The sequence below is a fragment of the Hyaena hyaena genome, unplaced genomic scaffold, assembly GCF_003009895.1.
Source record: "Hyaena hyaena isolate Hyena2069 unplaced genomic scaffold, ASM300989v1 scaffold_153, whole genome shotgun sequence".
Taxonomy (NCBI): domain Eukaryota; kingdom Metazoa; phylum Chordata; class Mammalia; order Carnivora; family Hyaenidae; genus Hyaena; species Hyaena hyaena.
Genome location: NW_024080785.1, coordinates 1,037,897 through 1,064,873, shown reverse-complemented (window position 1 = coordinate 1,064,873; position 26,977 = coordinate 1,037,897). Strand labels below are relative to the sequence as shown.

At 38.6% G+C, this 26,977-nt stretch overlaps 1 protein-coding gene across 6 annotated transcripts in view; it reads right to left on the bottom strand.

Moving 5' to 3' along the window:
- The window catches only part of SEPTIN7 (septin 7), a 113,892-nt gene extending 88,721 nt beyond the window's left edge, over positions 1–25,171 (bottom strand). For 2 of the 6 annotated variants that reach the window (XM_039239158.1, XM_039239160.1), the window contains exons 1-2: positions 24,985–25,171; positions 23,480–23,481 (exon numbers count right to left, since the gene is read on the bottom strand). In XM_039239158.1, coding sequence (XP_039095089.1) covers positions 23,480–23,481; positions 24,985–25,045 — 63 coding nt within the window. In that variant the 5' untranslated portion in view covers positions 25,046–25,171. Of the gene's footprint in view, positions 1–12,787; positions 12,793–23,479; positions 23,482–24,860; positions 24,949–24,984 lie in introns of those variants that run through there. The other 4 variants (XM_039239157.1, XM_039239159.1, XM_039239161.1 and 1 more) reach the window with 3 other exon arrangements.
- Positions 25,172–26,977: the final 1,806 nt, after the last annotated feature.

Sequence of the window (26,977 nt, the reverse complement as noted above, 5' to 3'; positions counted from 1 at the left end):
TTCAGATTCTGTGTCTCCCTCTCTCTCTGCCCTCCCATGTTGCATTTTTTTCCTCTCTCTCTCAAAAATAAACAAAAAAAATTTTTAAGCCACCAACATTTAAATAGTGTGAAGGCCATGGGTATGAATCCAAATCCAAATCCAAATCCAGTACACAAAGCAGGCCAGAACTAACACAAACACAAATATCCCACCACCACCTATACAAACTTAGGAAAAGACGAGAGGAAAAAAAGAATGAGGGAAAAAGTAGTTCAGGGAAGCATTTCAAAGAGGTCAACTGTAGTGCTCTCCTTCAAGTGGTCAACTATACCACATGCCCTGGAGTGGTTAATATAAAGATACGGAAAAATGTACTTACTATCAGAGACCTTTATCCTAGCAAGGGAAAGATAGGAAAAGAATGCAGATTAGAAGTAAATAAACAGTGAATAAGTATAGGCAATGAGCATGAACAATTCCTTCTAAATGCTCATCTGTGAAAAGCAAGAAGGTAGAACCTGAAGAACAACACAGGGTCAAGGGAGAGTTGTATGGAAAAGAGAGAGAGAGAGATACCTGCACTTGTTTAAATGTTAACTGAAAAGATCAAGTGGGGGCATCTGGGTGTCTCTGTTGGTTGAACATCTGACTCCAGCTCAGGTCATGATCTTGCAGTCTGTGGGTTCAAGCCCCGTGTTCAGCTCTGTGTTGACAGCCAGATTCTGTGCCTCCCTCTCTCCCTGCCCCTCTCCTGCTCATTCTCTCTCTCTCAAAAATAAACATTAAAAAAACTTTTTTAAAGAAAAGATCAGGTAGACATCTGGCTGAAAAAAAGTTAAGTGAGGATACAGATAAAGTTCTGGAATAAACGGTGAGATTTTCTCTAAGGTCCCATGAAACTGATGCTCTAATCCTCAGGATAGAAAAGGGAGGACCAGGGAATGTTAAGAGTAAAGATTTGAATTAACAACCACAAGAACAGCAAGGAAGACTAGGATTCTACATGAGGCAGCCAAACAATTGTATCCACAGATTAAGGCTGAAGACTACAAATCTGTGTAAATGGATCTGTGAAGCCATAAGATCTTCATGTCCAGTAGCAATCTGCAACTTAAGTATAAGCCAATAAGCTGTAGGAGTCATCTGAAACTGTTATTTTGCAGAAAATGTGCATAAAAGCAGAAGATCAAGGGAGCTGACAAGCATAGCTCAAGTGATTTAGTGAACAAAAATGAAGAGGGTCAAGGATGGAAGGTAAGAAACAAGTGAGAGAGCTAAGAGAATATGAAGGTATGGCGAGAATGGGCTATACAATTAAGATTTTAGAGGTGGAACAGAAGTTTGAGATGATGAACACATGGGTCCATTTATTTTTTTTTTAAACATTTCTCTATAGAGAAATTCTTTTTTTTAATTTTTTTAAATTTATTTCTAGGAGAGAGAGAGACAGTGTGAGCAGGGGAGGGTCAGAGAGAGAGGGAGATACAGACTCTGAAATAGGCTCCAGGCTCTGAGCTGTCAGTCAGCACAGAGCCCGACGCGGGGCCCGAACCCACGAACCGCGAGATCATGACCCAAGCGAAAGTCGGACGCTTAACCGACTAAGCCACCCAGGCGCCCCCACATGGGTCCATTTAAATGATGGCCCAAGCACAATCCAGAAATTGTGAAGCTAAATTATTGAATGAGCTTTACACATGAGCACTAAAATGCCCCAGAACAATGACAGACCTTGGTGAGGGAAGGAAAACTGAATGGAGCCATCCTGAATGAATAAATAGAAAATGACAAATTTAAAAAGGGTGAGAACATGCTGCTGCTAAATAGCATAAGCTTTAAAGGAAAAATGGTCTAGAATCTAGATCAGCACTGGCTAATAAAACTATTAAAGTAAATCACATATGCAATAGTAAATATTCCACTTAACACATTAAGGGAAGTTAAGAGTCAAAAGGGGGAGTTCAACTTTAATAACTTATTTTATGTAATCCATGTATATACATTACTTTAACATATAATCAACATAAAAATGATTATGATTCATTTCACATTATCCCTTGTTCTTCATTCTTTTCTTTTGTAACAATCTTTGAAATATAGCACACTTTATTTAGGATTAGTCACATTTCAAGTGCTCAGAATCCATGTGGCTAGTCGCCACCATACTAGGTATATAGAACATTTCATAGATATAAAACATTTTCATCATGCCAAAAGACCTACTGGAGAACAAAAATGAAATGAATAGTATTACCCAGTACTAGGGGAGGATGCTGGCAAATAAGCACTCTCCTACATGACTGATGGAATATAAATTCAAACAATTTCCCTAAAGAGCAATCTGACCTTGCAGATCAAAAGTTTAAATTTTCATGCTCTCAGACAACACATTCCACTTCCACATATTTATAATTTTGAAACTATATTTAAGATTTAGCTAAAAGAACACTCAACAAAACACAGTTAATAATGATGAAAAACTGTGAAAACCAAGTTCCAAAAAGTGAAAGAAACAATATATCATGGTATTCCCACATGCAAAAACACCATGCAGTACAAGTTTCATAAGAATACACGACAGTTAACACCATACTGAGTGGAAAAACTATTATTAGACAGTTGATACAGTATTATGTACCCTTAAACATTCTCTTGTATGCACACTGGAAAACAATTAAGTGGTTATGGACTGCAGTAAGAATAAAGAAACAGGCAAGGTAAAGATCTCAGAAAATTCTCTCCTTTAAAAGCAAGGAAAAAAACAGTCAAAACCAATTTCTTCAAACTCCGGAAATTAACAAAAGCCTTATATAGCAGTCCAGAGTGCTTATTCATAAAAAGGAGGCTGAACCTAAGTAACTTGCTCATTCTGATCTCCCCTCCCAGCGCCACAGTAGCCTTGAAAACCAAGAACACAATCATGGCAAAAATCAGCATCCTGACAGCAACTTGAGGAGGCAGAACAGGCTCTTTAAAAGCCCCATTCCCAAAGAACTATCATTATTTGGCCTGTCTGGTGTTTCCCTAGAAGACCCCACAAATAACCACAAAGATAACCAGAGACTTCAGTGACAACACGTGGCATAAGAAAACAGACTTACGGAAAGTCATTAAACAAAGAGCAATAATAAACCCTGGGAGGGGATCTGACTAGAACTGCATACTGTATTATTTAAAATGTCCGGTTTTCAACAAAACACTATGAAACATACAAAAAAAAAAAAAGGGAATGTCCCATAAACAGTGGGGTGGGGGGGGGGAAGCAATCAACAGAGACTATTTCCTGAAAAAACCCAGACATTAAGCAAAGACTTTAAGTATGTTATTTTACACATGTTAATAGAACTAAAGGAAGCCATGTCTAAAAAAACTGAAAGTATGAGAACAATGGGGGAAATATCAACAAAGAAACAGAAATTATTAAAAAGAAATTATTGTAAAACAAAAATTCTCAAGTTGAAAAGTACAAATGAAATGAAACTTCCCTAGAGAAGCTCAACAACATATCTGAGCTACCAGAGCAATCACCAAATTTGAAGATAGGTCAAGTAACACAAACCAGTCTCGGAAAAAGATACAAATCAGAATGAAGGGAAAAAATGAACAAAACCAGAGACTATGAAACATAATCAAACATACAAACATATATATAATGGGAGTCCCTGAAGCAAAAAGTAAGACAAAGAGAGGGAAGAGACAAAAGGGAAAGCAAAGAAATGGGTAAAAATTATTTTTGAAGAAACAATGAAAAAAAACAACCAAATGTGAAGAAAAATATTTGTCTACACATCAAAAGCTCAGTAAACTCCAAACAGCATAAAATCAAAGAGATCCACAACTAGACACATCATAATCAAACCCTCAAAAACAGAGAGAAAGTTGATGGGGCACCTGGGTGGCTTAGTTAGTTAAGTGTCCAACTCTTGATTTTGGCTCAGGTCATGATCTCAAGGTTTGTGAGTTAGATCCCCATGTAGGGTTCTGCACTTACAGCACTGTCAGTGCAGAGCCTGCTTGGGATTCTCTCCCTCTGCCCCTCCCCCACTCTCTCTCAAAATAAATAAAATTTTAAAAGAACAAAGAGAGAGACAAAGAATCATGAGACAGTCAGATGACCATTACAGAGAACTCTCCATAAGAACACCAGATATTCAGTTAGGTCATGATCTCACACTTTGAGTTCAAGCCCTGCATCAGGCTCTGCGCTGACAGCTCAGAGCCTGGACTCTGCTTTGGATTCTATGTCTCCTTCTCTCTGTGCCCACTCCCCCTCTCATTTAAAAAAAGAAAAAAAAAAAAAGAGCAGACATCCCATCAGAAACCAGATGCCAGAAAGTAGAGGGATGACTCAAGATGTCAAAACATAAAGACTGTTAACCAAGAGTTCAATATCTACCAAACATATCTCTTAAAAATAAAAAAGAACCTCAAACATTCCCCAATAAGTAAAAACTGAGAGAACTCAAAATCAGATCTGCCTTACAAAAAATACTAAAAAAAATCCTTCAAACTGAAATGCAAGGACCTTACACAGTAGCTATAAAAAGTAAGTATCACTGGTAAATGTAACAAGTAAATTGAAAAGATAATACACTTTGTTTGGAACTCTTTTCTTCTACTTGATTTAAAGAACTTCAGGAAGCAATAATAATGAAATTGTCTTGATGGGTTTATAATGTACAAAGATATCATTTGTATGACACTAAGAGCACAAAGGAGGTAGGAGAAAATGAAACTGTACAAAAACAAAGTTACTGTATTCTACTGAAACTAAACTGGTAATGACCCAGATTATAATGTTACAAATTCATACATTAACTATAATCCCTAGGGCAATGCCCCTGCCAGACATACACACAATCTCAAAAGAATATAGCAAGAAGTAGGGGGGTGGGGGATTAAAAATGGTACATTAGTAAATATCTAACAACAATAACAAAACAAAAGTAACTCAGAAATAGAAAAAAGAAAAAAAGAAATAGAAACAGAGATTCTGATGAGACATGATATATAGAAAACAAATAGCAAAATGACAGATGTAAATCTTACCTTTAGGTACCCAGAGTAAATGAAAGACTAAACACTCAATAAACAGACAAATATTGGCTGAACAGATTTAAACGCATGATTCAATTATATGACACACAAAAACAAAACACTTTTTAGAATCACAGACACAACCAGCTTAAGATAAAGAAGATTTTAAAAATAACAGCTGGAATGGGAACAACACAAACGTTAAAACGAAATTGTTACCACAAAGATACTTTATACTGATTAAAACATCAATTTATCAAGGTGTAACAATTATAAACATGCATGGCCCTAAAAACAGAGTTCAAAAATATACAAATCGAAGATTGATAGAACGAAAGAGACACCTAAGGGAATTCAACGATAATAGCTCAACTTCAATACCTCACTTTCAAAATAGGTAAAATAAGTACACAGAAGATAAACAAGGAAACAGAAGACCTGAACATAACAACTAAACTTAGCATACAGAGAAACACTGCGTGTGACAACAGCAAAATACATTCTACTCAAGTGCACATGAAGTGTTCTTCAGGGCAGACCATATATTAGACATTTTAGTCTTAATTTTAAGGGGCTGAAATGAGCTACTGTGGATGTTCTTCTTCCACAAAATAATTAATTTATAAATTAATAACAGAAGGAAATTTATAAAATTGACATCCGTAGAAGTTAAACACTACACTGAGACCAACGGGTCAAAGAAGAAATTTCATAGGAAACTGGAAAAGTTAAGGTAAGTAATAACATACACACACACCATACCAAAACATACTGAATGCACCTAATTCAGGACTTAAAGGAAAAATTATAGCTGTAGTAAATGCCTATGTTAAAAAGAAAAGACCTCTGGGGCGCCTGGGTGGCTTAGTCGGTTAAACGTCCGACTTTCGCTTAGGTCATGATCTCGCGGTTCGTGGGTTCGGGCCCCGCGTCGGGCTCTGTGCTGACTGCCAGCTCAGAGCCTGGAGCCTGTTTCAGTCTGTGGCTCCCTCTCTCTCTGACCCTCCCCTGCTCACGCTGTCTCTCTCTCTCCTAGAAATAAATAAAACATTAAAAAAAAATTTAAAAAGGAAAGACCTCAAATCAATTACCTAACACTCACCTCAAGAAACTAAAAAGAGAGCACACTAGATGCAAAGCAAACAGAAATGAAGACTTGAGCAAAAGTAAATAAAATACGTAACAAAAATAAAAGTCAACGAAATCTTAAGTTAGCTTATTAAAAAGACCAAACTTTGGAAAACCTTAGCTACACTAACCAAGAAAAAAAAACAAAACACTCAAATTACTAAAATCAGAATGAAAAAGGGCAAATCACTAACCTTACAGGAAAAAAAAAAAAGATGATGAGGAAACCTTGAACAAACATATGCCAACAAATTGGAAAACCTAAAGAGGGGTGCCTGGGTGGCTCAGTAGGTTGAGCGTCCAGCTTCAGCTCAGGTCATGATCTCACACTCTGTGAGTTCGAGCCCCACGTCAGAGCCTGGAGCCTGCTTCGGATTCTGTGTCTCCTTCTCTGTCTGCCCCTAACCCCCTCTCTCTGTCTCTGTCTCCCTGTCAAAATTAAACATTAAAAAAATTTTAAAGGGGCGCTTGGGTGGCTCAGTTGGTTAAGCGTCCGACTTTGGCTCAGGTCATGATATCATAGTTCATGGGTTCGAGCCCCGCATCGGGCTCTGTGCTGAAGTCTAGCTCAGAGGCTGGAACCTGTTTCAGATTCTGTATCTCCCTCTCTCTCTGACCTTCCCCTGCTCACTCTGTCTCTCTCTCTCTCTCTCTCAGAAATAAATTTTAAAAAATTAAAAAAAAACAAGGACTATTTAAAAAAATTCTTTTTCAAAAGGAAACCTAGAGAAACACAAAAATTCCTAGAAAGACAAAAACTACCTAAGAAGAAACAGAAAAGCTTAAGTCCTATAAAAAAAATAAAGAAATTACATTAGTAATCAAAAATCTTCCCAACAGAAAAGCCCAAGTCCAAATGGCTCCACTAGTGAATTCTACCAGATATTTAAAGACTGCCCAATCATTCACAAATTAATCCAAAAACAGAAGAGGACAGAACATTACCCTGATACCAAATCGGACAAAAACATCTAAAGAAAACAACAGACCAATGCCCTTACATACAAAAAACATCAATAAAATACTGGCAAACCAAATCCAGCAATATAAAAATTATACACCATACCGGTGGAACTTATTCACTGGTTGGTTCCACATATTAAAATTAACCAAAGTAACACCATATTAACTAAAAAAGGCAATAACAATAAAACACATGATCATCTCCAAGAGACAAAAAAAAGCACTTGACAAAAATCCAACATCCTTTCATGATAAACACACTTAACAAACTACGCATAAAAGGATATTTCCTCAAACTCATAAAGCACATCTAAGAAAAACCCACAGCTAACATCATACTTAGTGGTGAAGGACTAAATGCTTTCGCTCTTCAGGAACAAGACAATGATGTCCAGTGCCACTTCTACAACACTGTTCTGGAGGTTCGAGCCAAGACACTTGGCAAGAAAAATAAAAGGCATCCAAATTAGAAAGGAAAATGTAAAATTATTTCTACTCACAAATGACATGATCTTATAAATAAAATACCTTAGCGAATCTACTAAAACACACACATACACACACAAAGTTGCAGGAAACAAGATCAATATACAAACACCAATTACATTTTTATACACTAGCAAAAAAACAACCCAAAATGACCCTTTAAAAAATACATTTGTAATACCATCAAAAATTAAAACAGGAATAAATCTAATAAAAGAGCAAATACTACAAAATGAAAATCATAAAGCATTGTTTAAAAAAACTAAAGGTCTATATGAATGAAAAGTATCTTGCGTTCATAGATAAAACAATTTGTTCAGATGGCAATTCTCTACAAATTCAAGGCCATGACTATCAAAGTCCTAGTTGGTTTCTTTGTAGAAACTGACAAACTAACCCTCTAATTCATGTGGAAATTCAAAAGAGACAGGATAGCCAAACAATCTGGAAACAAAGCTAGAGGTATCACACTTCCTAGTTCCAAAACTCATTTACATAGTTTACAATCATCAAACAGTATGGTACAACCATAAGGACAGATGTACAAATCAATGGACTACAAATGACAGCCCAGAAATACACCCTTACATTTCTGGTCAACTATTCTTCTACAAGGTTGCTAAGGCAACTTAATGGAGAAAGAACAGTTTTCTCAACAAAAGATGCTACTAGGACTACTGGATATTCACATACAAAAGAATGAAACTGGATACCCAATTCACACCATACACAAAAGTTAATTCAAAATGGATCAGGGGAGCCTGGGTGGCCTCATTCAGTGAAGCATCCGACTCTTGATTTCAGTTCAGGTCATGATCTTGAGATTGGTGGTATTAAGCCCCACATTGGGCTCTGTACTGACAGTGCAGAGCCTGCTTGGGATTCTCTCTCTCATCCCCTACTCCTCCCCCCTCAAAATAAATAATCATTTTTTAAAAACTAAAATGGATCAAAGACCCAAATGTAAGGTCAAGATTCATAAAACTCTTAGAAGAAAACAGTCATAAATCCTCATAACCTTGGATTAGGGTTTCTTAAATAGGACACCAAAATACAGCAATTTAAAAAAAAAGATAAACTGTATTTCACCAAAATTTAAAACATTTGTGCTTCACAGAATACTGTCAAGAAAGTGAAGACAACCCATTGAATGGCAGAAAGTATCTGCAAATCATCAATCTAATAAAGGACTTATATCCAGAATATATAAAGAATTCTTACAACTGAACTATAAAAAGACAACCTTATTAAAAATTGGGTAAAGCACTTGAATAGCCTTTCTTCCAAGGAAGATATACAAGTTGCCAATAAGCACTCAAAAAGATGCTTAACATCGTTAGCCATTAGAGAGGTACAAATTAAAACTACAGTAATAGTACCTCACACCTACTAAGACAGTTAAAATAAAAAAGGCAAACAATGTTAAGTATATACAGAGATGTGGAGAAACTGAAGCCCTCAGACGTTGCTGGCAGAATGCAAAATGCCAGAGCTGCTTTGGCAGAGACTAGCAGTTCCTCAGAAAGTTAAACACACAGCTACCCTATGATCCAGCAATTCCATTCTTAGGTACACATCCAAGGAAAGTGGAAGCATAAGGCCAAACAGCAACTTGTACTTAAAAATGCAAAGTAGCTTTATTCACAATAGCCAAAAAGGAGAAACCCAAATGCCCATCAATCGGTGAATGGATGAACAAAATGTGTTATTATCTATATAATGAAATATTACTCAAAAAAAAAAACAAAGAAACAAACTACTAATATATGCTACAACATAGATGCATCTTGAAAGAAGCTAATCACAAAGCACCAAATATTCTATGATTCCATTTTTATGAAATGCCCATAACAGGCAAATATGTAAAAATGGAAAATGGATTAGTGGTTGCCAAAACCTGGGAAGCAAAGCAAATGGAGTAGTAACTGCTAATAGGTACAAGGTTTCTTTTGCAGTTGATGACAATATCCTAAAAGTAGATAGGGGGATTGCTGCACACCCCTATGAATATACCAAGACAACAGAACTGTACAATTTAAAGGGGGAATTTTACAGTACATATGAATTATATCTCAATAAAGCTGTTATAGAACCAGGTATGTAGTGTATATACTACCTTTCATATTTGACTTGTTTATCTCCTTACATGTATCTCATTTGTGCAAAAAGATAAGAATAAATTAAACCAGAAACTAATGACATTGGTTACACATACACATGGGGCGGGGGGGGGGGGGGGAAGGGGAGTGACAGAGGGAATGAGAACAAGGTAAAAGATGAGAGGTGGGGCAGATGCTTCTCGACATACTATTTTATAGTGTTGACTATTAACACCACAGTAATGTTTCACATGTCCCAATAAATAAGAATCCAAATCAGCAAAGCTGACAGAAGAGCTCAGAATGGACTAGAAACAGTAACAAGTGAAATGTATTTCAAATGAGTAACATAACTTCACTGAACATGGTGACAAAGAATAGAACACAATTTTAGAAAACATATTCTGACTGTACAGTTTAAGACTAAAGTTAAAAAAAGTATACACTAAAGACTACAATCAAGTAAGTAAACGTGCCTATAAAATAATTATGAAATACAGTTACAAATATACCAGAATTAAATATATAATAAACTGTGGATGAGAGCCAGGTTTTTCACTTTGAAGAAAGGAGTTACAAATAAGGAAAAGAAAAAAGCTAGAATGAACCTTATGTCAATGCACTGGAACTGGTTTATCAATACAAATTCCTCATTTTATACACACACACACACACACACACACACACACACAAACCCACAGGTACATATGAACATGGATATTTAAATGTATATAAATACACAATTTCCTAGATCCACTTGAAACACCTAGAAACAATGACATCCTAATAGCAATGAACACTTTCGGTGCTCAGATCTTGGTTTCTAAATACCATTCTCAAATAAAAGGAACCTGGACTCCTTGGAATAATGATTGATTCCAGGACTTAGGTAGGAAAACACAAGATCAATCAGAGAGTAAGGGAGTGCTCCCTAAAACTGGTAAGGCATCCTGAAAGGATGAATAGGGGCCAACTTGAAAGAGCTCCCAATGGTCAAACCCAGGACAATTTGAGCAATAAAACTGATAAAATTAATTTCATATGTTCATACTGTTATTAATAAATGAATAAATGACATGAAACAAAATAGCTCTTTCTTACAAAGAATTCCAATTAAAAACGTAGCTAAATGAAAACAGAAAATCATAGTAGGGCTAACTGTACAATAATAATTGTGACAAACAAAAACTGATAGTGGATAAAAACTATAATGAGAAATAAATGACTAGTTTAACAAAGCACTAGTATTTAAAATATACAACTCAATTAAGACAAATAAACCACCTTAAAAATGGACCAATGATTTCAACTGATCCCCAAAGATCTATGGTTGGCAAATAAGCACTTAAGACCTGCAAAATCATAAGTCATTAGGAAAACGCAAATTAAAATCATAATGAGGTATCTCTACAATTCTACTAGAATGGCAAAAATTTATAAAAGTGACCAACCCAAGTGTTGCTGAGTATGCGAAGTAACTAGAGTTCTTATACACTGCTGATGGGAACATAAAATGTTACAACTATTTTGGGAAATGGTTTGGGAATTTCTTTAAAAGTTAAGCATAGATCTATCTATGACTTAACCTAAGTATTTACCCAAGCAAAATGTAATCATTTATCACCATCATTACAGTTTTTTTAGAAGTCTACAAAGAAGAAAGCCAAAAGAAAATATATCCAAATTTTAATCTATGCAGCATTTTGCAAATTAGACTTAGAAGTAATTTGGTTTTATACTATCTCCTATTTTCCAAGTTATTATTAAAGAACTTGAAGCATTCCCATTAAAACAAAAATCAAAAGGATCACACAGAGAGAAAATGAAGTAATGAGAACCGCAAGTCAGTATAGATTTTTTTAAATAATGTTTATTTTTGAAGGAGACAGCCAAAGCATGACCGGGGGAGGGGCAGAGAGAGAAGGAGACACAGAATACAAAGCAGGCTCCATCCAGGCTCTAAGCTGTCAGCACAGAGCTCAACAAGGGGCTCAAACTCACAGTGTGAGATGATGACCTGAGGTGAAGTCAGACACTTAACCAACTGAGCTACCCAGGCACCTCAGTATGGATTTTTCTTAATAGCTTAAGTCAGATGTTCTTTATTTTCCATTTCTGACCAATTCATTCATTAGCCTGCAAAGGAAGAAATTACAGGAACAAATTCTCACAAGATGTCAAATTGTGATGAGCAAGGTAGAGAAACAAAGGCTGGAATACTAAGAAAATAAGGTGGACTAATAGGTGACTAGATGTATGTCAACTTCAGCATAATTACACATCACAAAGATCCGTTCTTAATTAAGCCCAGATAACCTTATTTTACACAAAAACAGAAAGGTCTGCTTGTCAAATCTGAGGACTATACAAGCTAAGAAAGATAACAAATACTTTATATGACACACTCAAAATCTAAATGAAATTAATATGGAAATATTTGGATACAAACCATGTCCTTTTTCCCCACCCTAAACTGGAATCTGAAGACAAAATTTCAGATTAGTTCAGAACTATAAAATGTGACCGCAAATGGAGTAGAAGGTGGAACACATTTCACCTATCAATCAACAAGCTCCTCTTAAAAAAAAAAAAAAAGGGAAGAAGCTAGATTAAACAATAGCATCACAAGAAGACAGAAACATCTTAGTTGATGTTATGCCCATAGGTCAATAAGAAACTAAAGGCACCATAAAAGGTAATTTAACTTTAGGCCTCATAAACAGACTTACATAGAATGTAGAAAAAAAGATAGATTTATTGTGATCTATGATTTTCAGATCACATGATACTCAGTTCTTGGTATCAGCAGAGATATGGACCAAATGAAGAAAGTTTAGAAGGGAGTAATAACAATGGTTGGAGGGATACAACCCCGTCATATAAATGTTGTTAAAAAAAATGTAAAAACAAATTCTCTACAAAAGACTCAGAGAAAGTTGTGTCTAGACTTTAATATTAATTATTAATAATATTAAAAGACAAATTAGACTTATCTTTTTGATCTCAAGGAGTAAATGAGAACTTCTGGATACAAATATCAAAGATAGATTTCAGACATACACAAAAATAGGAAGAAAAAAATTAACAGTGACAGCTACTCAAAAATGTAGTGTGCATCCTCAGAAGATAGTGGATTTTAGGGGCCCCTAGGTGGCTCAGTTGGCTGCGCATCCGACTTTGGCTCAGGTCAGGGCTCAGTTCCTGAGTTTGAGTCCTGCTTTAGGCTCAGTGCTGACAGCTTGGAGCCGGGAGCCTGCTTCAGATTCTGTCTCCCTCTCTCAGCCCCTCTCCCATTCATTCACACACACACTCTCTCTCTCTCAAAACTGGATGGACATTTAAAAAAAAATTTTTTTAAAGAAGGTAGTAGATTTTTAACACAGGCTAGAGAAGCCATACATGCAATTTAAAATTTTCCAGTAGCCACATTTGAAAAACAAAAAGAAACAAGTAAAATTAATATTTTCTTTAACTCAATATACTCAAAATTTCAACCTGCAATCAATATAAAAATTAGTAAGACATTTTATATTCTTTTTTTCGAAGTCTTTTCAAAATCCTCTGTGTATTATACTCTTATACCAAATCTCAAGTCAGACTAGACACTTCAAGCGCTCAACAGCCACGTATGTTCATGGTTACAGTATTGGACAGGGCAGGGTTAGACAGCCACTTGACAGGTATACTGCAGGGGAAATGAGAGCACTTTCTGCATAGTTTGATTAAATGATTTGAAACATCTTCCAATCCTGAGATCTTGCAAAAATATCAAAAGAATAACAAAAAAAGCACGTCCCACATCACAATAAGGCTATACTACCCCACCATAAACTCTGTAATATTAAACATGAATAAATAACTGATAATATATAAAAAACTGACTCTGCTGTTACTAAAAGAGTAGTCCTCTAGGAGTTCAAGGAAAGGATCATCAAAGGCTTAGATAACTGGGAGAAATTTCCCTGAATATGTAGTTTTGAGCGGGGCCTTCCTTAATGGATGGATGGTACTTCAAGGTAGGTAAGAACAGTATCAGCAGAGACAAAAATACAAAGAATATGCCTCAATCTGAGTAAGGAAAAAAAGCCCAAACAAGGAAACCCTAAAATAATTGTCTAAGTTTTTAATGAGAGAACAAATAATAAAGTAGTATAAATATAGCTATAAATCTGAATTCCATTATCTGCTAAAACTTAGAACTACACACTGGTGGGTAAATTAACCTTTCTGAGCCTTAGACCAGGATAATGTCTTTATAAAGTGACTGTAAGGTATATACGAAATATTTGGCACTTACACATTAAAAGTATAATAAATGATGGTTATTATATGGTTGTGCAATAGATGACAGCTATTATTAATGTCTCTGAACTTTTATGTTGCAAGTAAGTGATTTCCATGGAGCCTGCTTGGGATTCTCTCTCTCTGCCCCTCCCCTGTTGGCGCATGCAGGGTCTCTCAAAAAAAAAAAAAAAAAAAAAGAGGGGCGCCTGGGTGTCCGACTTCGGCTCAGGTCATGATCTCACCATTCATGAGTTCAAGCCCCATGCCAGGATCTGTGCTCAGAGCCTAGAGCCTTCTTCGGATTCTGTGTCTCCCTCTCTCTCTGCCCCTCCCCTGTTCATGCTTTGTCTCTCTCTGTCTCTCAAAAATAAACATTGAAAAAAAAATTTTTAATTAAATAAATAAGAAATTTTTTTAAAAAAAGCAAAAGAATCTCCCCCCCAGCCCTACCCAAAAACTTTCAACAAAGATTCTAATAAAGATGTGTCCATTAAAGATAAAACTCCTCTCTTATTCCCTTACTCCTAGCCAGCACTAATATAGATAGTACATTTATCTCATAATAACATGTTCCATATGTATGCTTGTGGTATTATTTCTGCATTTGCTCCATGTTGACAAAATATTTAACTTTCAATAAGTTAGGGGCTACAACTTTTCAACAAGTCCAAATTATTCCAGGATATCAAAAACAAGAAGGAGGAGGAGGAGGAGGAGGAGGAAGAAAAAAGAAAAGAAAATTACATCTTTTTAACAGCATAGCACCAAGGTCAAACACAAATTTAAGTATTTTGATGGATCTGCTTGTCAGCTAAGTCATTCTAGTTATAATTTTTTTGGCTCACAACTGAATTAAGCATCTTATAAAGTAACTCCTAGCTCTAATATGACTTTTATATTCTAATACAGATCCTAATACAAAACTGCCTGTAGTTCTATCTAGGATCACTAATTTCATTCCTTCATGCCAAGTTCTCATGTCTCTAAACTTACATTACAGAAATGTTTACCTCATTCACTTCTCAGTAACGAGAAAAACTAATAGACATCAAGCCATCCTGTCCTCTGAGCAATTATAATCTTTGCAAATTATACAGTGACTATACGAAGAATATTTGCAGTTCTTTTCTACTTGCACATTATTTTACACACCCATGAAACAAGAATCATTTGTACTCAAATGTATTTCCTTTTCACTCAGCATATCAATTCTATAGAACACAATTAGGAACCTGAAATAGAAATCTAACTCAATGCTTGACAGCAGACTTTCAATAAAGAAATGTACCGAGAAATAAAAACTGAGCAACTAAAACACAGATCTGTAACAACAAACTAGATAGCTACAAACTTCAAGGACAAACTGGGGTGCCTGGGTGGGTCAGTCAGCTAAGTGTTTGACTTCAGCTCAGGTCATGATCTCACAGTTGTTGAGTTCTAGACACACGTGGGGCTCTGTGCTGACAGCTCAGAGCCTGGAGCCTGCTTCAGATTCTGTGTCCCACTCCCTCTCTCTGCCCCTTCCGCACTCATGCTCTCTCTCTCAAAAAAAAAAAAATAAAACCTTAAAAAGAACAAAAAAGATAAAACAAAAATGACTCGCGTAACTATTCAATAGCCCCATAAGTCACAGCATAAAACCAAATATTCCTGATGGTGATTTTAACAAGTTCAGTATATTCTACCAAAAGTGGGGAAGCTAACCAGTTTATACATAACAATATCACTCTTTAGTAATATAAGAAATGTAAATTAAAACAAGTTTAAGGTACTAAACTAATAAATACCCTAGGGCCCTAGGAAAATAACAGAGGAAGGCAGAAGAGGTTTGTTTATTATTTATATTTAAGAGTTTACAGAGTACTTTTACATATATTGCCTCATAATATATAATTTACATCAGAGATTATCAATCTGGCTGCTCACCAAAATTACTTGAAACATTTAAAATGCAAATTTCTGAGGCTCAACTGACACCTAGTGAATTAATAAGCTTCCAAGTGTGTTAAGCATTGAAAAGATTTTCAATACCTGACCACGGTTAAGAACCACTAACCACTAATATACCACTAATTACAACCATGAAAAAAAATATGTAATTAAGAAAGAACACAAATTAACCTTCAGTGATTGAAATAATTTAATGACTTTTTTCCCCTCCTGGTTAATTTGTTTAAATTAATCATAAAAGCAACGAAGTATATCTATTACTCTTTTTAAAATTAAAAATGGTTTAAAGTGTTGACATTTGAACATATATTCGTTACTGAAAAAAATGTCCTTGTATAGATCACCTTACATCCCAGAATGCTACATGTAAGAAATCAGGCATTAATTACCCTGATTACTTAAATAACGGTATTAACAGAAAGCACTAAAATAAAATTACTATGAAGATGTTGCCTCCTCTTACAAAAATAATGATCCCACCCAAACTATTTACAGTAGTCTCTAAAATTAACAATACATATCAAAATCTTCCTCAAAAAGAAAAAAAACTTCAATTACAATCTCAATGGACATTCTGAACATATAAAGATAAAAAATGTTATTCATTTAAAGAGTTACTAGCATGACCGTTAGTGTGGAACAACTACTGCTATAAAATGTGTTAAAATTGTAAATAGTATCTTATCACTACCTAAGAAATTGGTGACCTCAGTCTAACTTTGAAGGACACTGAAATTTCACACAAATTATGTTATTCCAATTTCCTTCAACTCTGCTCACCAAACCACAATTACCAAGTCTAAAAAAAAATTACCAACAAATTTAGTGACCAAACTACAGTATAGCTTTTGTTCAATATGATAGATTCGGTTAGTAAATGTAAAAATTCAAAGCACAAATGAATACATTCATAATAATCTTAAATTATTTTCCATCCTAGAGGTCTCTCCTAGTATTGAGACTGCTAGACATGCATACTTAGATGTTTTCCAAGCCTCTCACTTACATGTTTTAAATTACGTATTTCAAGATAGAATATCTATACTAATCAACCTTTAACTCAAGCTCAGATACTCTGGATTCATTACGCGCCACTTATACCCCCTCACATACCATGCAGCCATACCCTACACTTCATGCTCTCTGCCACTCGCCTAGTTCTGTCCTTTATCTTTTAGTCCTAGGACGTCCATCAATTTGCTGGCCCCACCTTGGTGTTCTATCTATCCTTACTGAAATTATCATCAGGATGTTCATGGTTACCATACTTTCCCTTTTAAAATCCTTCAATAAAAAAGATATTTTTAATCCTCAGCACAGAACACCAGATGTCTGCTTATCTCATAAACTACTATGAGTTCTCAACCTAGAGTAAGTATTCTTCCTCCTCCTCTGCCTAATCACTCCTATCTGCCTTTAAGATTTACTTTTTCCAATTTAGAAAGGGTATCTTGCTACTCTGCACTTTCACTGTATACTTTACAAATCTGTAAGTCAGTACAAATGATTTACTAAGTAAATGCCAGGTAGGGAATACAAAAGTGAACACAACACAGTCCTTGACTTAAAACTTAAAACTGAAGGTAGAAAAGTATATATAGTCAATTGCCATATAGTTTGATAATTTTTTTAAGCTAACATCTGCTCAATATGTCACGCTAAGGACTTGAGATGTTATTATCTCATTTAATTCTCATTTAATTTTCCAATAACTTCATGATTTCCACTTTACAGAGAAGGAAACAAAAAAATTCTGTTATTTGCCCAAGGTTCAGTTGAGCTTTAAAAATGTGAATCCAGCTCTGACTCTAGAACCTAAGCTCTTAATCACCATTAAGAGTGATTTCTATTTCTATTTCTACTGTCACAGCATTTAACTCAGTATCCCCAGTGCACACCACACAGCACAAGACATGTTTGTTAAATGAATGAACTTGAGTGTTGAAGTCCTAGGCTAGTAATGACCTAACATCAATACTACCACATTAGCAGATAATGTCTCATGTCAAGGTTTCAAGAGTTCTGATATACTAACAAATGTGAAATAATCAATGTTCTAAGTTACTCGCCATGTTATGGTTTATAACAGCAAAATACTGAAAATGAATGTCTTACCAGAAAGGGACATGTTAAACAAATCATAGCCTATCCATATAATGGAATTATATAACTGTATAAAAGAATAAGAATGCTCTTTATGTACTGATATGGGATAATCTAAAATACACTAAGTGGGAAAAATTAAAGGTGAGGAAGAATGTGTGTTTGATGTTACCATGGGTGGGGACGGTAGGAACATGATTTTTGTTTGTATATGTCACCAACCTTAGAAGAAACAAAAATTAACTGTTACACAGGTTGCCTAAGGAGTAGGAAACTGGGTTACTTGGGGATAGGAGTAGAAAGATTTCACTACGTATCTCTTTTTAACATTTTGAATTTTTAACCAAGTGATTGTATTACCTATTTCACAAATATAAACTCCTCCAATGAATGAAAAGCATTTTCAGAAATGAGGAAAAACACTATATAACATCTATAAGGCCACGGGCCATAGCGTTATTGATTGTTACTATTTTGCAGTGTCTGAGACACTTGTTGGTAGTCAAGTATTTGTTACAACCATGGAGTTTACAAAAATCCCAAACTGCCACTGCAAGAATACTTCAAATATATTTTATAAAGAAAGTAAAACTGGAAAAAAATGGTTTAATTTTTCCAAAAAACAGTAAGGGCCTTATACCAGGCCTACTGTTTATGAAACTCCAGAAGACTACTACAATCTATATACTTTTAAAAGTACTAAGATGACCATTTTACTATTGTCTCATGTTTTCTTCACATTTCATATCTTTCACAATAAAGTAGTTAGGGGGAAAAGACCTTAAAAAAAAACAACTTTAAATGAGCCCACTGCATATGAATTATATCTCAATAAAACTATTTCTTTAAAAGAAATTTTTTAGGGGTGCCTGGGTGGCTCAGTTGGCTAAGCGTCCAACTTCGGCTCAGGTCATGATCTTGTGGTTCGTGGGTTTGAGCCCTGCATCGGACTCTGTGCTAAAAGCTAGCTCAGAGCCTGGAGCCTGTTTCAGATTCTGTGTCTCCCTCTCTCTCTGACCCTCCCCTGCTCACGCACTCTCTCTCTCTCTCTCTCAGAAATAAATAAAACATTAAAAAAATAAAATAAATTTTTTAGTTCAGCTATGGATATTAGAAATCAGATCAGTGATTACATGGAGCAATAGAAGGATAAACTGCACAGAGGCACAAGAAACTCTTGGGTAGGGCACCTGGGTGGCTCAGTCAGTTGGGCATCTGACTTTGGTTTGGGTCATGATCTCATGGTTCAGGAGTTTGAGGCCCACGTCAGGATCTGTGCTGACAGCTCAGAGCCTGAAGTCAGCTTCAGATTCTGTGTCTGTCTGTCTGTCTCTCTCTGCCCCTCCGACCCTCCCTTTCTCTCTCTCTCTCTCTCTCCTGAAGTACATAAACATTAAAAAAATTTTTTAAAAACACTCTGGCATGACACAAGGTTTCTTCATCTTGACTGGAATAAAAGCTACAAGGTATATATATTTGTCAAAATTCACTGAACACTTAAAATCTGTGCCTTTTATTGTATGAAACCTATGCCTCAATAGTTACTTAATTCAGAAAACATTTAAAAGTACAGTTTCTTGGGCCCCTCTTAGAGACTGTGGATCACGGTCTGTGGTGGGAACCAGCTAAACTGCATTTTTTTCATAAATTTTCTTTAATGTTTATTTATTTTCGAGATAGAGTACAAGCAGGGGAGGGGCAGAGAGAGAGAGGGAGACACAGAATCCAAAGCAGGCTCCAGGCTCTGAGCTGTCAGCACAGAGCCCACTGTGGGGCTCAAACTCACAAACTGTGAGATCATGACCTGAAACAAAGACACCCAACCGAGCCACAAAGGCACCCCTGCGTTTTTAACAAAAGGTTGTGGGTGACCCTCACCCTAGGTGATTCTGATCCCTAATGTAAGGTCCTATTTCCTATGGTGCAAGCTCTACAAGAAAGAATTATGGACTAGATGATTAAGAAAGACTTCTTCTGGGGCGCCTGGGTGTCTCGATCAGTTGAGTGTCCGACTTCGGCTCAGGTCATGATCTCACGGTTCCAGGGTTCAAGCCCCGCATCAGGCTCTGTGCTGACAGCTAGCTCAGAGCCTGGAGCGTGCTTCAGATTCTGTGTCTCCCTCTCTCTGACCCTCCCCTGCTCACGCTGTCTCTCTCTCTCTCAGAAATAAAAAACATTAAAAATTAAAAAAAAAAAAAAAAAAGAAAGACAGACTTCTTCCTTCTTCTTCTCTTATGATCCCTCAATAGCTTCTCCATCAACCTGCTAGAGTGGTTCTCAATTTGGGGTGATTCTCCCTCCTGCCCCATGACATTTGGCAAGGTCTGCAAACATTTTTTGGTCACAACTTGGGGAGTGCTATTGGCATCTAGTGGGCGGTGGCCAGGAATACTGGTGAACACTGTACAATGCACAGGACAGTCCCCCAAGCAAAGAAGTATAAAACTCTAAATTACAACAGTGCCAATGAGAAACTCTGACCTGGAGCCTTGCCTCTCAAATGAACTCAGTTGTGGCCCCAGATGTAAAAAGAACAGATTTCACATGTCACCTCTTCAGGAGGGTCAGGAGAGTCCATTTTTACTTCCAGATTGGTGGGTAAGGAGAGAGAAACCCTTTTTACACTGCATATAAAGCAAATAAAATGAAAATGCCACATAAATAAGATCTTTAAAAAATTCAAAATAATGTGAGCAGGAGTGGCTTCAGGCTTTACTCCCCAACTTTAAGGGATACTTATTTACTGTCCTCAGCCTGCAAGCACTTTTGAAGTTCAGAAACAGTTACCTAGGGGCACTTGGGTGGCTCAGTCAGCTAAGTGCCTGACTTCAACTCAGGTCATAATCTTACAGTCTGTGAATTCGAGCCCCACACTGGACTCTCTGCTGTCAGTGCAGAGGCTGCTTTGGATCCTGTCCCCCTCTCTCTCTGCCCCTTCCCTGCTCGTACATGCACATCCTCTCTCAAAAATAATAAACACGAAAGAAAAAAGAAAGAAACACTTGCCTAAAATAAGGTACATAAGCTTTAGAATGACAAGCAAAACCTCATCCTTAGCTACCTTCACCAAGACTTTTAGGGCTATTTATTACAGCAATGTGGTCTAACACAGTGCTATTCAAAGTATGGTCTGTGGACCAGTGGGCCAGTCTGAACTGTTTTATCAATTTACATCAGAGAAGTATAGAAACTGAGAGCACAGAAATGGAAATTTTAATAGCAGAATAATCTTATGTCTGTTGGGTTGAATAAAAAATTGGGACTTGTTCTTCCCCTTTTTATTTCATCTTCATTTTTTAAAATTTTGCTATAGTTTTCATAATGGTATCAGTCAAGAGGGGACTGGAAATTTTAAAAGAAAGAAAGAAAAGATCCTTCATCAGTTTGAAAAACAATAACCTAACCATATCCTAACTGATACATCTAGTAAGTGGCAATGCCAGGTTGAAACCCATGTCTGCCTAACACCAAAGCCCATACGCTTAATCATTATACTATATTTCTCTGTTATTACTTTGAATTCAAATCCCTGTATGTAGTCCCTACCTCTGGAGAGCTGGACTGCACCAGGCACAAATCAAAAGACTTTATGTCTGGCCCAAGGCATTCAACATTGAAAGCAAACCAAACTGCCTCCTTGGCTCCCTTTCCCCAGGCTCCCGCTCAAAACTTGGCTCTCCTGATTTCTGATAATGCAAATGGACAAAAAATATGTATATTTCTCCTTAAGGCCTAGAGCAGAATTACTAAGCAACACCATCCTCTTTTGGGACCCATCCCGGTTTCCATCTGGTTCTGAGAGATGACATCCTCTAAAGGAGCAGGAGGTCTCAGATCTCTCTAACCACACTCCATGTATAGAGTACAGAATACATGGATCCAAAAATAAGAAAAAGCCACAGGGACTTAACAGCATTTAAAGTCTTCCCTTCTCAGACCAAGACCTCACACTCTACCATAATGTTTAAAGGCCTGCGACTTGACTCATCCATACTGCACATCCTCCAAGTGTTTTCCTACTTTTTTTAATCACAATTCTTTTTTTAATTAAAAAAAATTTTAATGTTTTTATTCATTTTTGAGAGACAGAGACAGGGCATGAGTGGGGGAGGGGAAGAGAGAAAGATACAGATTTGGAAGCCAACTCCAGGCTTTGAGCTGTCAGCACAGAGGTAGATGCAGGGCTCGAACTCACAAACCGTGAGATCATAACCTGAGCACAAGTCGAACACTTAACTGCCTGAGCCATCCAGGTGCCCCTTGACCACAATTCTTAATAAAAATGTTATAAACCCAAAACAAAATTTAACACCCCCCAAAACCCATACTAATTGCAATGTACTATTTTCTCTTACTTTTCTATTTTTTAAAAAATTATTATTAGAAATCCAAAATATTGATTTCAAGACTAAGTAATCTACTAAGACTAATAGGCCTCAACCTGCAGTCTGCAAAACACTGCTTATAGAGACCAACAGTCTCTATAACAGTATACTCTCATCTGGCAAGCCTAACCCATAATCATGCTACCTTAAAATTGTACTCCACAAAAACACATTTTTTCCTACATCACTAAAATGGTACAATAAACGTAATGTCATTTACAGTCCAAATTTCTTTACAAGGGAAACACACACACAAAGTTTTGTCTCAAAATTTAGTAAAATACATAAATGTTAAAGTTAAAAACTTTCAACCTCTAGTCAAAAATTGAAGAGAGCTTATCAGCTCAAAATGTAAAACATGGTTCTCAGCTGGTAGCTGTCATAGAATACTGGCAATCCCAGAATAGAATATAGAGTGAATATGTATATTATCAAATTATACTAAGTCTGAAACCAACCTGCTCTTCATTATCTTCTCTCCCACTGGTCTTGTCATCTGAACACCCCCCCACTATGGAGACCTTGGAAACCACAGATCTAACTCGTGTGTGTGTGTGTGTGTGTGTGTGTGGTGTCATTAACCCGTTACAACAGCTCTAACGTGTCAGGAGTCCTACCTTGTGTTAGACTAGCCCAGAAGTTCTGGCATAGAGTTATGTACGATCATTGCTATGGGAAAATGCACACATCAAAAACTTTTGAAACATAATCTATTGATAACCCTATCTCTCGTGTAGTTAATGCACAGGATGCCTTATCTCCAAACCAAAACCAGAAACCAAAAATTCTTAACCAAATTAGAAAAACTGAATACTCTTTCTGTAAATTAAAATCGACTTGTCATAAAACATAAAATAAATCTCTATGATCAGTTATGAGCTTCAATTCTTTAAGCCTCAGAAGGTATGTGACATTTTTAACAAGTGTATTAACAGGACCCGGCCCCACCATGTTGTCCCATCACAGAGTGACACAAGGCTCTCATACAAACCATCTACGGAGCTTCCACATTTATTTCAGAGCTCCACTCAACCCTATCTCCTCTAGCCCCACCCACTGAACAGCTGGGTGGGATGAAAGACTGTTTCCTGCCCTCCCCCTTGCCCCTTCACTAGCTATTTGGGGGGAATATGGGTTCCAGGCGGCAGTAAATAGCTTAGTAACTGTTTTTATCCTGCGCAAGTTTCTCCCATACCTGCACTCTTAATGCCTAAAAAGTTTCCTTCTCAATTCGCTTATATACTTGGTAAGAGGGAGACGAAGACGACTACTGACTATACTCATTACGTAGATACGTAAAACAAGCAAATTGCTTTTAAATCTAGATTATCTGTTCATTGAGATTCTCAAGGGCACTCAGAAAAGTGTTCTTCCATTCCATCAAAATAATAAAGCCAAAAGAAATCTTCATGTGTAACACTGACCATAAACTCGCAAGAGTAAGTTATTTCAGTAACTAAGCGAACACCTGGACGTCACAAATTCCTTCCCTACACTATAAGACAAAACAAAAACAAAAACCTAAAAATCCCAGGTTTGAAACAGGACACTTTCAAAATGTAACTTAGCAAATGGAAACGTGTTAGAAAAATCTCAGTTGCTTATTTCCCACTCTACACACAGTATGAAATGGAACTCAGGAGTGGAAAATGTGAATGAAATGGCCCTGTTCTTTTTCCAATACGTGGGGGAGGAACGGAAATGAAAGGGTTTCTGAAGAGCATAACTGAGAATAGCGAAATATTTTCAAAAATTAATTTCCTTCAACATCACCAGGATTTCCAGCTCCCTCCCTTTTCCAGCGACCCTTCCCACCCTTTCCACTCCTCGGGGGGGCGCCCTTCCCTGGCGTTCTTTGCCCCTTTTCCCTAAAAATTAAGTCCAAACCAGACTCCTTGCCTCCGCACTCCAGCCTCGCCCGCCAACCACCGGCCTCCGGGGCCGCGCCTGGGGAAAGGAAACCCCGAGAGGCGAGGAGGAGGAGCGAGGGGGCGACGCGGTTGCCGGAGCCTCTGCAGCCGCCGCCGCCGCCTCCACCGCAGCTTCAGCCTGGTGCATCCTTCCTCCTCCCTCCCCGCCGCCGCCCTCCGGGGCCGGCCCACACAGCACCCTCACCGGGGCGCGCGCACCCGTCCCCACCCTCCTCGCCAGCCCCGCTCCCCACGAGGGGAGCTCCGCCGCGGGCGCAGCGGCTGCCGACGGGAGGAAACAGGGCCGCGGGAAGCCGGTGGGCCGGCCGAAGACGACCCCGCTCGGGCCGCTCTGGCGGGGCGGGCGAGGCCGCGGCTCACGTCTCCCGGCTCCCCTGGCCCGCCCGCCGCGGCGCAGGAAATACCGCCGCCTCGGCTCTCTCCACATTCAATTCAAACTGTCACCGCCGCCTTCTCCCCTCCCCCCGGGCCCGCCGCCGCCGCGCCCCGGGCCCGCAGTCGGCCCACCCCACCTCCTCCGGCCGCTGCTCCCCGCATCGCCTCAGGGCGTTACCCCGGTTCGGTCTGGCGGCCGCAGAGGCCCCCCAAGTCTGGAGCCGCCGACCTGAGTCGCGGCGGCCCAAAGCTGAGACTCACCCATGGTGCTGCTGTTGACGCTCCTCTCCTCAGCAGCAGCGGATCTCGCACTGACCGACATCCCCTCCCCCCTCCGCGACCAGCCCCGGCGCAGCGCAGCCCGCCGATTCTCCAAAGCCGCCTACGCCGGTTCCGCGGCGTAGCCGCCCGGCGTCGCTGCCCCGCTTACGCAGGCGACAGCGGGCGGACTCCTCCACTGGCTCTAGCCCGACTCCCGCTCCCTCCTCCGCCCCCGCCCCTTCAGACGAGGCTTCCGGGCCTAGCCAACGCCAGCTTCGATCTCGCGAGAGTACTCCCTCTCCGCCCCGCCGCCTCTCTCCATTTCGAACATGACTTCATTGGCATCGCCGCTCTTTTGCTGCTCAAGTTTAGCCGCCATGTTTAAATTGGCGGGATTTGGCACCTTCCGCGGTCACGGATAGTCAGGGCTCCGTGCGTGTTTCTGCAACACTGCCTCTAAGGTTAAACCGCGCTACGTTTCTCGGCGAAAAGCCCGGGGACGATGAGAGGGAGTGACCGGTGGGCTGCGAGGGTGCGGTTTTGCCCGAAATAAAGATGGCCTCTGTCAGTGCCGCCCCCCTCAATTTCACGTCAGGTTTTGGAGCTGCGGAAGCCGCCTCGTTGGCCTTAGCGCCTCCTTACGGAGTTGGCGTGAGGCAAAGAGGCACCCCTGGAAGAGGCCAGATTGGGAATCTGCGCTCTGGGCGGGGGCCGCGACCAAGCCTCCACTCTCGGATACCGCCCTGGCGGCCTTGCAGGGTGCGAGTGGAGAGACACTTGGAGGCAGGTGTCTATGTCTCCATCCGTCCCCGGTTCCTCGGCTTCCAGGACTCTCGGAGTGGACAGTGAGATTCCCTTGGCGCTGTCACTCTGGTGGCCTGGCGTAGCCAAGAAGAGGTCGCCTGCTGCAGCTTCCGCTGCGGACTCCCCACAGTCACGCCGTGTTGGCTCACCTTGGTTCCGGAGTCGCTCCTCGTGGAGCTCCACTCTGAGGAAATGAATGGACACACGCGAAGCCGTTAGGCGACAGTTGAAGAGTAACTAAGTACTAAAATTGTGTGGTTTCACACTGTAGCGGTGAATGTCGCTTGGTCACTGCAGCCGCCGCCAAATGCTTGGTAGTCAAAGTAGTCGCACTTTGCTCAGAACAACTCATGGTCGTTTGTACCTTTCCTGAAAACTAAGGTCTGTCTTCGCCCTTGTTAAACTGCATGTTAAGGAATTATATACATTTAATACAGAATATTACACAATATATAATATATGTAATATATAAATAATTATCCTAGCCCGCGCAAGAATGTTCATAGCAGCATTGCTTTTCTGGTGCAACAATTTAAACGTCGACTTACAGGAGAATGGATGAATAAGTTACATTATTGGACAAATTGACATACACGGAATATTAAAAAAATGGAAATTAATAAACTAATGCTACTAGTATTCATTTAAAGTTCATTAACATAATGTTGACCCACAAAAGCAAGTTGCAGAAAGATTTATATGGTATAGCATAAGAGTTATAAAAAAAAAAAATAATGGGGGCGCCTGGATGGCTCAGTCGGTTAAGCATCCGACTTAGGCTCAGGGCATGATCCCCCAGTTCTTGGGTTCGAGCCCCGCGCCGGCTGCTGTGCTGACAGCTCAGAGCCTAGAGCCTGATTCTCATTCTGCATCCCTGTCTCTCTCTGCCCCTTCCCACCTCAAGCTCTATCTCTCTCTGTCTCAAAAATAAATAAACATTAAAAAAAAAAAAAACCCTGAGATCAAAGTGGGAAAATCATGTAAGGAAAAAATAGATGTATTCAAAATAGTGGTTAGTTCCCGAGGAGAAGGGAATGTAATAGGGAGGATTCACTAGTATCTATAATGTTTTATTTTCTGCCAAAGATAATCTGTTGAAAATGTGGTAAAACCTTAAAACTTAGGTGAAGGATACATGACTATTAAATTGTAACTGTTTTCTACACTCTTCTGTATGCTTGAAATGTTT